Raw genomic sequence first — 12,288 nt, 5'->3', positions numbered from 1 at the left:
CATTATCCTGACACCAGGCCAACCAGTCCTAACACTAACCTCTTAATGCTGAGCGCCAAGCGAGGCAGCTGTTAGTACCATTGTTAAAAGTCTTTGGTATGACTCGGTCGGGGATCGAACCCACAACCTCCCGCATCCGAGGCGGACGCTCTAACCACTAGGCAACCGGGGCGGTTCCTATTTTATAATGAAATGTTAAGAATATATATGTTCAGATGAAACAGAAGTGACACATATCACCAGGTGTTTATGTCAAAATTAAATATCACGTGTCTTATTTTCATTGTACACTATCTTTCATAATCATGACGTATTCTTCCAAGTATGAGATCATCGGCAGCGGCGCCATTATCATTCGGTATCTAGTCATGTAATTGCCAAATTGAGTTCAATTTTTGTGTCAATAAAATGTTGCTTTTTTAGACTGACTTTATTTGTGGATTCACTTTCTTGTCAAAAACAATTACATAGCTTACGCACATTATGATCTTTGTAATTATTTACTATACGCACGAGACAATCTCAGGGAAGTAGTAAGGGGATGCAGGCACACATTTTGAAGAAAACGTTAGTGGTCACTTCTGTCAGATGTGCTTTCATCAGATACGTTATTAAAAATGGTCTGTATTATACTGTAATATAGAACAAAATATGTGTCGTTCGTAATTTCCTTGACAGTAGGTAAATTTATAAATGTAGATATCCATTTCCTTCTTTCCCCTTATCTGTATATCTTTGTTTCGTTTTCACTCCTTCTTTCTTTTCAAATTTATTTATGTATTTCCTTGTGCAAATCAGGAACCACAAGTTCATAATTCTTACGTTTATTCACTTAAGTATATTAAACATATAAAGAATCTAGGCATTTTAATTTCGTTTTATTTTTGTTTTGTTTGTTTTGTCATGTTTCAGCCTTTTCTCATTGTTTTCTGATGTCATCGTTGTGTTGTTCATGTTTCTATAGCAATGATCATTATTGAAATAAATGTGTGGAATATCAGTACTATATACAGAGTACAAAGCAATTTGGTTTTGTATTTAATTGGTTAATTACATATCATGTAATTTGAGACATCTAAAGCAAATGTTCAATATTTACCATAACATCCATGTTTTGCAGTTATAGAAACATGTGTCACAGTAATAAGATTACACCCGGATTCACAAATAGATTATTTAATCATATGAGTACCTTCTGCGGTCGCTTTTAAAATCTATTTTTATGGATCAATTAAGTTCTCAGCCCACTTACGCTGTTCGGTTTTGATGTTTATCGTGGGCAAACAGAAACTGAAAAGAGCTGAAATTCCTTCATAAAAACGGTAGGATGAAAAGAAGGAATATTTGGACATTAGCCAAGTCTCGTTATCATAGTTTTTGGGGATTGTTGTGTATTTTATTTATCCATGTTTTAAATTACTACTTTCAAATATAAAATAAACTTTGTCCTAATTTCACACAATACAGCACGGTATCTGCCATAAATGAGAACGAGAGTATTAATCTGGTTCGGTGTTCTGTAATGGTATAACCCAAGCGGGTAATTAGGACTCCTCCAAAGTTGACCAATCAAAAGCTACATGAATGCGGCCTGCTGTTTTTGAGAGAATTTAAGAGCATGTGAACAACAGTCGCGCTATCTGAGAGTACTGAGTGAGAAAGCTTAACTAAACAGCTGAGTCATACCAGGATTTTTCTTAACAAGCAGTATTATACACCGCATCTGTAGTTCTACACGTTTGATAGGAGTGCATATTGTTCGGCCAGACGACATATATAATCAAGCAATTCTAGCAAATTTTTCGAAGACTAAGAATTAAATGGGAGAATTTTAGCTCTAAGACAATTCTCTGTTTTCCAGTTGGAATATCTGCATTTTGAAGAAAAACTACTAAGTGTTTTAAATGAAAAATTCAGTGGAAGGAAATACCAGTACCGTGGACATGACCGAAACGAATAGTATACCTTTGCCAGCTATGCCTGATTCAGACAAGCACACGGCATACATAGAATTATCCAATAAATGCAGAGAGTTTTATCAAGCAAGGATGAAGTCTGCTGAAGTTTTGAAAGAAAAGCTGAATAGTAACACCAACAGAACAAACAGAAAGAAAAGCTCGATAGACACAGCCATGGAAACTTTACGAGCAGAAATGGTATTTATCTTTCTGTATTTCTCTGAAAAAGTTGCGCCTGTTTAAAAATATATTCTCTTGGCGTGCTTTTTCAGTCTTGGTGTTGTCATAATTTGTGCGTTTGCCTCATGCATTACTTATATTTATACACCCAAGTAAGCGTACGTCAATCTATTTGTTACTTATCACTTTTTAGAACCTACATTTTAATGAGCACCCCATCACCATTACTGTCTTATCGTTCCGTTAAACCCTGTGTTATATTGCTAAATTTTCCGTCCATCCACTGAACGATGACTAATTAAATTTAGATGAATTTGTTTTATCTAAATATCTGCACATTGCGGTCATATGACGATGTTGATTCTGCTCAGTACGATAGAAAGCTGTTAGATAGAGCCCACCAAACATTGTAATCTAAACAATATATATATATATATATATATATATATATATATATATATATATATATATATATATATATATAATCAAGTTGTATCTTTAAATATGTAAATTAAATTAAACATGTATCTGTAGCATCTCATGTACATACTATTTTCCCAATGTGTACCCTATCCTAAACTATTAAACTGATACATCGTGCCTTCAAACCAATATAAAACGAAAAATTCTATATATTAACGCCTTTTGTGACCGAGTATGTTCACTTTTACACGACAGTGTAGAAGAACTTGACAAGTTATACGTTCCACATTAGGCCACAAATGCATCATCATCGTGAAGAAGTATCAAAGCAGTACGATATGCAGATAAAGCCAACCCGTGTAGTCATTTACCGTAGCTATGGTTATATAAGCACGTTTGATGTTCTAAATGAAGTAGTAGCTTTCAATTTGATTCGCAGATGGCAATAAAGGTTCTTTGTCTACGTTCAAGTTTGCAAAATCTACCGGCAACATTGTCAGTGATAAAAAAGGGAATGGTATGATATTCACAATTATAATTTGAACCATTGCGATAGCGGTCGTAGTGACCACTAACATAGACACCGTCGTCTGCTTTAACATACTGTTACTCACTTGTAGACAATGGATAATGAGCGTATAATTGGACGCATTGTAAGAGTTGTTAACGCTGTTATTTGAAAGTGGGATTTGAACAGATGTTTCACATACTTACAGCCCCCTATAAAACATTACAAAAGCACATACACCCCTGCCATTTGACTGCTCCATTTGCTACGCATTTTATATGCAATGTATGCAAGTCTTTCCTTTGTGTCCATCTTTCGATGTATTCGATCTTAAAATTGCTTATCTTCTTAGATAAATTAATTTTGTTTGACGTCAGTTTATTGTGTAACACATAAAACGATGTTAAAACAGCACAAGACTGTCGTGATATACAGAAAAAGCTTGCTTAAATATAAGTAAACTCTGGAAATGATATTTTCCTGTTATTTATCTAAGGGTATATTCCAGGTAAATTTTGTTTAATATCTGAAGTTATTTCTTTTCTCGCTATCTTTAGTTGAAATACTCTTTATCCTCGCTAGTTACTTAAATTGGCAATCAAGCGAAAATTACATTATTTCGGAGATTATCCTTAATTCAAATATCTGTATATATTTTCCAAAATACTATTTTCCAGTAAAGAAGTTATTTGATTGTTGCGCAATAGGTTTTGGCGCCACGAGACTTAAAAGCCCGGCATAATAAAGTCTATAGAAACGTTAACATTGGCTTGACCTGGAGATAAGGCTTTTTACTGAAGGGGTCGCTTTCTTTTGCTGCCTGGATTCAATTATACGCTCATTAATTTATGTCTGGAAATTAAGGACATGAGACGGTTTTGACCTCTAGCCATGTGTTCTTTAGTACTTTCTGATGAAAGCAATCACATCCTCTAGATGAAGTGTTCTTGTATAGGGCTTAAGGCAATGTAATTTAAATGTCCCAGAGATATAGATGTAAAGCTAATATTGAAATTAACGTTAGGAAGATGACCTTTCAAATGCATATAAACACTTAGTCCTCCACGATGAAAGATAATAGGTAAGTATGTTAAACAAGGCATGTGCAATACAAGTTAAGGGTAATCGGATGCAACATCCTTAAAATATATGGTCAGATTATCTACATTTATTGCATTATTTTACAATGTCAATATTTTTTTCAGGTGACACAACATCAAGTTTGTTTAGTTAACTAGTTCAAGTTTAACAGCTTCTCAACTTATATTTCAATGTGTTGATGGAGAGATTGAGCGAATTAAAATAGAGGGGAGGGTGTTCAGAAAAGAAAGAAAGGGCAATAATTCCAAAAACAATAAAACATTTTCTTTCCTCGGATTTTGAAATTGCCCAATACTTTAAAAAAAAATAATACCCACCAGCCATTTTTATTGTTGTGCAATGTGCGCTGCGATATTGTTTTCCTCAGTTGCATTATACTATAAATATACTTTTTAGAGAGAGAGAGAGAGAGAGAGAACGTGCACCCTAATGTCATTGCAGGTTATTCCTTAATAATAGTACTATCACTATCTATATTTGCTTAACCAGCACGTGGGCTAGTACTGTGACTCATGGCTACCGCTTGATTAAAGTAACATTTATAAATTGTTGCCACAAAGACTGCCTGGAAACCTGATAGTTTAGTTTGCCTTATCTACTCGTGTTGATCCCTAATGCTGAGAAATCGCTCACTGCAAACGTCTTCTCCATATAACACAAAGTTTTGCCATCTTGGATGGAAACAATGGCGGGTAAACGGGTGTCAGATAAAACCAGTTTGAATCTTTACTTAAAAGATATATATATATATATATATATATATATATATATATATATATATATATATATATATATATATATATATATATATATTTGTTTAAGTTTGAAGGAGTTAATTTTATCTTCGTTCTTATTCCTTTTGTCAGATGTAAAATATATTCAAGATAGTAAAGGTCTGTTGTTTCTAGCCATTTTTGAAAGTTGACAATCCACTGAAAGTCAAAAATAAAAGACTGCAACAGAATGAGGGACATTGTAACGCAGGTCACGGGGAATAGTTAGAAATGTTACAGCGCTGTCGTTTACAATAGGAGTGTTTTAGGGAATTTATTCCATATGGTGTATTAACCCGGCTTCAAGTCAGCCACTCTTCAGTAGGATATATGCATTTGTTGAATTTCTGGAAGCTTGTGAAAATAATGATAAAGACGCCATTTCATAAATCTTTAATACAAACTCTCTCAAAACCGAAGCGAATACTGCATTGCTTTTTTCGTAATGACATTGGTTAAGTTGTTGTTGTTGTCGTTATTATTATTATTATTATTATCGGTAGTAGTAGTAGTATACACTACTGTCTTGAGACTGATTTAATAAGTAGTTCGCCCTTTTGTTTCATTTACATTTGTAGACATAAGAAGCATTTTTATTATTCTTCAGTATCTCATGACTCATTGAAATACAATCTTTTTGAGTTATAATGTCATGTTTTATTTTATTATTATTATTATTATTATTATTATTGCTGCGAGACATCAGTCTGTAAGTTCTATCTAAATGAGCATAAATTTGATAATCGTAGTTACTGTCACTCCATAGTGTGAATTATCATGTCCGCTTTTTAGTGTTTTAGAGCATAGCGTCATAACATAAGTGAAACAGTAGAGACTTTTAATGTCATAGCGGTTCAGATTGATAAGGCCTGCTAATGGCCTACTGGTAGTAGTAGTAGTGTTAATAATAATAATAAGAAGAAGACGGAGAAGAAGAAATTAATGATAATCATAACCGTAATCATTATCTTCTTCAGCATAGTAATTTCTAGCTCCACTGGTCAAAGACCAGAATAGCTTATGAGATGGTCCATCGTCCTTCCGTTGGAATGAAGGAATAAGTTTGTTATCGGTACTTCTTCTAAGATACTTGTAGGATTGTCATGAAACTTTGCACACACATTCATCTGATGTCCCACTTGTCCTAAGTAAAAATTATGCTCTTGCACATGTAATATCTCCGTCGCTTTAAAAATGTTGCTATTTCAACTTCTCCTGAATGATTGGTCTTACACTGTGGGGAGTCTATTTAAAGACTTCGCACGATATCTAGTTAGTTCGAAATGAACATGGTGCCGATTTTGATGTCCAATATGGCCGTCTTGAAAATCATGTTATTGATACTTATCCTGAATGAAAATGGCTATCATTGAAAATGTTGTTAGTGATAATCCTCTTGAGTGGATGGTCATGTAATCATAGGGGATTCACTGAAGGGCTACTTGTTAAGTCTAGTTGGTCCTTCATGAAAACGGGCCCATCTGATATCTAATATGGCCACAACAGTGGCCCCATCTTGAAAATTTTGTAATAGCTACTGCTCCTGAACGGAAAGTTGTATTACCATGGGGTTTTCCCCAGAAGTCGTCTAATTATGGCCCTAAATGAAAATGGTGCCGATCTGATGTCAGATATACTTCCATAGTCGCCACATTGAAAATCTTGTTTTTGATAATCCTTCTGAATGAAAAGTGTTATTGCCATGGGATATTGCTCATAATACTTATTATGGGATATTGCTCATAATAATTATTATGGGATATTGCTCATAATAATTATTATAATGAATAACTGGTCCTGAATGCAAATGGTTTGGATCTGTTTTCCAAAATGGACGCAACAGCGGCTATCTTGAAAATATTGTTATCTGTTCTTCCTGAATGGATGGTCGTATCAACATGGTGCTTTTATTAAACAACTTCTTGCGATGTCTAGTTGGTTGTAATTGTGAAAATTAGACATTTAAATCTGCCTGCTACAGCGGCTATCTTGGCTATTTTGTGCTACTATTTCTCTTGATTGAATGGTCATATCAACATGGAGTTTAAACTGAAAAAAAAAACGTATGATATTTAGTTGGTAGTAAGTGAAAATCGTGCCGATCCAAATTCTGATATGACTGACACAATGGCCATCATGGAAATCGTGTTATCGCTATGTTTCCTAGATGGCTGGTTATATAGACAGAAACGTTTCCTCGAGAAAACTTATGAGGTATAGTCAGTACTAAATAGAAATGGTGGCAATCTGACATAAACTATGGCATCAGCTTTGAAAAGCTCTTGTTATCGTTGCTCCAACAAAACGCAAAGTCATGTCAACATCAATTGCCACAAAAAGACGTCTTATGATGTATAGTTGATCCTAAAAGAAAATGGTTCCAAGCTGATTTCCATTATGTCCAACACTGCAGCTAATTCCAGAGTCTTGCTATCGCTAAAGAATATCAAAGATAGTTTCAACACTTGGTAGCTTGAAGGAAGAAATGATCTTATCTTGAATTCCTGGAAATTCTTGTGAAATAGTAGAGCACCAGCCCCGTCAATGGACCCTTCTTTACTTTGTCAAAATGAACGAAAACCTACATCCCCTCCCTCCCTGATATTTACTGTTCCCACCTTTCGCCTTTTCACACACCTCCACCTCATAATGTAGCTGTAGAAACGAAAGTCTTAACATATGACTTTACCTTATTTAGCATTGGATCATTGAATTTGGATTTATTTTCCATAAATAGTCATTAAGTTTTCGGTATAATTCATAAGGACTGTGCAACTGAAAATCTGGCGAGTGTCTGAGTGTAAGCGTGTTCCTTACGGTTGGTATGTATATGGGGTGTGTTATGTATAAGAGTACAAGAGCTCATAGGAGGCATTATCAGTAGTGAGGGTGAGTGTAATTTGCTTACAGATAATAGGCTCGAGCACAGTCCACATTATAGCTATGTTTATTGTCTTTTACAATCTTGTAAACTGATTAAATACCCCATACACAATTTGCAGACTACTTCGATGGAATGTGGGGTGTATAAGTTATAATACGACATAATTTTGTTTGAGTGATAGTAGTAAGTAGTGCTCTAACCCACTTCTCTTTGCTAGATGTGTAGATAAAGCAAAATATATTTATATTTTCAATGGTGCTGAGAAGAGCAAAGTATGCTTCGAAATCACAAGGTCATAAACAAGAGAACTGAAGAATCTAACAGTACCTTTTTAATGACGAAACTTCAAAATTCTCATTTGTGAAATAACACATTGATTATATACATTTTGCTGAGAATAAGAATCATGCAGTAGGTTTTCTTCCACATTCCAGTCCTCTCAGCTTCAGGATTTAAAGGACCTAAACTACGCAGTGGTTAAGCTCGTCGCCGCTCGCTTTCCAGTTTCGTTAGTGGTTGACCAATCACGGCCATAGGGATTACTAGTTAGTTACTAGCTCTGGTTTCCTCTTCATTTAGCAAATGCATGCTGCCATCTTGCCCGTTGTGACTGCTTAATTTAGACTGTGATATTTTTCTTTAATAATCTATATAAATAAAATTTATCATGGAAATTAAGATAGCGTCTATCTCTTTTTAGTCATCACTGATGGACCAGGACCTGTCGCTGATGAAACAACTTCTGACCCTGAACGAGACCATAGAGGAACTCAAATGGCAGCAGAGACACTACCACAGCCGAAGTTCCATTGCAGAGAGCTCATGTGACCTTACCAATTCCGATTGGTCAGTGTCTGAAACAGATATGTACGAGTCAGAAAACGAATCTTTACAAAAGTATCAAACACCATCAGCATTATCTCTGCATTCGTGGCTAAGTAAGAGGGAGAACTCAGAAGGGCACCAGTGTGAAGCAGACGAGAAAACTTTGCAAGTGAAATCATGTTCTAACAACAATCGGTGTGACACACATATAAAGCATCCATTACTCACAAGCAGGAAGTTCATCGAAGCAGATTTTCTTGTCCGTTGCAACATTAAAGAATGTTTCGAGGAACATAATTCGTTTGACTCCGGGATATACGAGTCAGCGAGAGCAAAGGAAATAGCAGTGTAGACATAAAGAGGCATTTAAGACGCTAATTTGAATTATTTATTTTAAGTCATTTTAGATCCAGTCAGGAATACACTTATTTCAGGGTTCCAATTGTATATTTAACATATTCCATTCTTCTCAAGGTTCACATTATTTTCAGATAGGTATACTGTCTTAATTGAAAAGTATTGTGAAATAGATTGGTGCTTTTTTGATGTTCGACATGTGGTTTTTTTTCAACCACAAAATTGTGTTTGGATTTTTGAGACGTGGGTGTCTTGCAATCAATCTGGCATCCTTATTGTTTGCATTTTGCCTGCACTTTAAACAGGACATGCGCATACTTTGTGCAAAATTTGTATGAAACAGTAGATAAAATCCAAGTAGAGTGATGTAAATAATATTTGACAAATGGTCTTTAAGACCATGTTATCGATCTTTGTAGATTTGTCTTCGTGTATTAGGTATCTTTGACGGTGCCTTATGGGTAAATTAGATTGGGCCTATTTTCGACTGTCAATATGAGCATCAAGTCAATGCAATAGCAATACCCCAGACCAAATACCTGAAATGATATTTTATATTTTATTAAATAATTCGACAGATGCTCAAATGTTTTTCTTACTATCCATTATAAAAAGACATGAAATGGAATAATTGTGTAAACTCGATATAGGTTCAAATACGGTAATTCTCCGCTGGTAATAACCTTCCAAATTGTATTAATTTGTTGGTAACTTCTATGGTTTGATGTCTAGGCTCGACAAGGAGAATCAACCTCAAAGATGAAATGTAAACAAAAAATGGACCATTTACGATTTGGGATACGGTCCCTTTTGTTTTACTGTTTTAGTAGATAACTCGAAAGCCAGGAGTTATATGGGGAACGTCTGGGCAAACCGATTGATTACCATCACCAAAAGAAACGATGGATAAGTAAATCTTGATAGTTAAAGAGTTGGTGATCATTACGAAAGATAATATAGGATAATACTCTGGGAAGAAAATAACACAGCTTTATAGCTGACATTTAACAAACGCGCTTAACTTCCTCGATTGTACCTATTCCCAGAAAATCTATGGTATTGTTTATTTTTGTGCCTTAACAAGATGACATTTTAAAGAGATACGTCTTGTGAAATAAATCTTTACAAAGGACTAAATATCATTTGGTATGAGGCATTTTGATTATAAAAGATCAATTTAATCTTTACAAAGGACTAAATATCATTTGGTATGAGGCATTTTGATTATAAAAGATCAATTTAATCTTTACAAAGGACTAAATATCATTTGGTTTCAGAAATTTGATTATCAAAGATCAATTTAATCTTTACAAAGGACTAAATAGCATTTGGCATCATAAATTTGGATTATAAAAGATCAATTTTATGGTGTACATTTTGTGAAAGTAGCCGTTATTATATTGGTTATTAACGTACCGAATATATCATTTTCTGTTTGTTGGCAGTGCATGCACGAGCAGTCAGGTTTCTGTCAACGTGCAGAGTCGATTAGAAAATTGTAAACGTTAAGATACTGAAGAGTCTTCGTAATTTTAGGACATTCAACAATCACTGAGTGTCTTTGTCTAGTTCATCAATGAGTATTACGAATTACATTTTTAAATATTTCATTTAAAAGGCACGTTTGACGCCTGTTTTTCGTATTCGTTCATATGTTGACTTGTTATTGTGATGTTTTGTCGGCGTAAACATAAGAAATATCGTTATCATAATCGTAACCAGTCATCTAAACATATCTAATTAATATCTAATTAATATCATTTATACTTGAATCACACTTGTCAAGTCAAGACACTTTAATACACGAGAACCAGACAAATAATGCTGCTTGAAACAATTTTTTTTATCTTTAGGTTGGTGGTAAAGGCAATTAAAATTCATCCAATACCATCCTGACTTGCACTACTACGCACAGACAATAAGTATGAAACCATAAACTTAGTCATTTAGTCATTTAGTTCATCCTCCAAAATTCTAACAGCATAGTATTCCGGTTAAGGGATGAATATGTCGTAAGTTTGGCTGCAAACAATGCCCCACATTAAATTACAGAATTCCAACTTATAAGTATCATTTCAATAACATTTTAATCAGAATAATTCCTAAACGTTTCATTGGATCTCATCTTCATGTATGTTTGTTTTTCGTATTTTTGTTTTTCCCATTTCAAGCTGTTAACTGAAATTAAGATGCGATTAGATTCTTTTTTTTTTACCGTCTTAAATATTACAAACCACTCCACCAACACCAAAAATGGTGTCAATAAGGTATTAAATGCATGTCTCTTCCTTTCTATTTATTTTAAAACTCAAAATGTACAACAGCCATTAATTTTGCTTTTGATGCGCATTAAAAAACCCACAAATCTTACCTATTCTAAGAATTTTGCTTCATCGCGTAAGAGGCTGGATAAATATGTAGCCAACATGAATAATATAACTAATAATTTAGAGAAAATTTAGATTTATTGTACATTTTTTATACTATTAATTTCGTTCTTTTTAATCTTAAAGCTATTCTACTTCGGCGTGGTTTTATTTTGCAAAGAAAACAAGATCGCATTTCAATAGAACATGCAGTTTAAAAATTCCTTCAGGTTTTGTGTGTGAGAGAGAGAGAGAGAGAGAGAGTGTGTTTAAGTTAGCAATTGTATGTAAAGATCAGTACAGCACAATTTAATCCCTCGGCAAGCCGGTCAGGTGGCGATGGAGGGGAATATGTAAAACCTGACCACTTGTGTTAAATAAAACGAGACCATAAAACTCATCAATCTGATTTCTGTCATCATTTTTTTCTCGAATATAAATGACCAAAAATAATTCTTTCAGGTAATGGTAATTTTATTAATGTTATGATTTTCTTCTTTTCTTCATCTTTGATAAATTGATGAGGGAATCATTGTTTTTTCTACTGTTGCAAATTCTTTTCTGATATTGATTTGAATATTGTCCAATATTTAAAGCACCTTTGAGATTTGAACGTTTTCTTTGCTACGGTGGAAAATATCCCCTGAGATCGTTCCATGTTTGGCAGAGACCTCAATTTTACGAGGCAATCACATTATCAATGATTTAAGTACTGTTTGACCAGCGGTCAAGCTTTTTATTGATTTGTCTCTTTGCTGTTTTACGCCACAGCAACATATGTTACTTGGTGCCGAGACAACTGGAGCAAAGTACCTTGCCCAAAGGAACATCTCAGTAGTCGACCCAGGCTGATCAGATGGCAGGATTCCAAACAGCGCTCTTTCGATCGCGAGTTCGGCATATTAACCACTAA

The 12,288-nt window shown here is 34.4% G+C and overlaps 1 protein-coding gene across 1 annotated transcript; it reads left to right on the top strand.

Annotated features, from left to right (window-relative positions):
• The first annotated feature begins 1,644 nt into the window (after nucleotides 1–1,644).
• Nucleotides 1,645–11,775, top strand: LOC149806678 (uncharacterized). The gene is made up of 2 exons (XM_089956406.1): nucleotides 1,645–2,156; nucleotides 8,528–11,775. The coding sequence occupies exons 1-2, from the start codon at nucleotides 1,905–1,907 to the stop codon at nucleotides 9,002–9,004; spliced, it is 729 nt and encodes a 242-aa protein (XP_089812532.1). The 5' UTR covers nucleotides 1,645–1,904; the 3' UTR covers nucleotides 9,005–11,775.
• Nucleotides 11,776–12,288: the final 513 nt, after the last annotated feature.

The sequence above is a fragment of the Sinohyriopsis cumingii genome, chromosome 1 (genome assembly GCF_028554795.1).
Source record: "Sinohyriopsis cumingii isolate HCF-2022 chromosome 1, ASM2855479v2, whole genome shotgun sequence".
Lineage (NCBI taxonomy): Eukaryota > Metazoa > Mollusca > Bivalvia > Unionida > Unionidae > Sinohyriopsis > Sinohyriopsis cumingii.
This window is presented reverse-complemented; position numbering and strand designations above follow the sequence as displayed.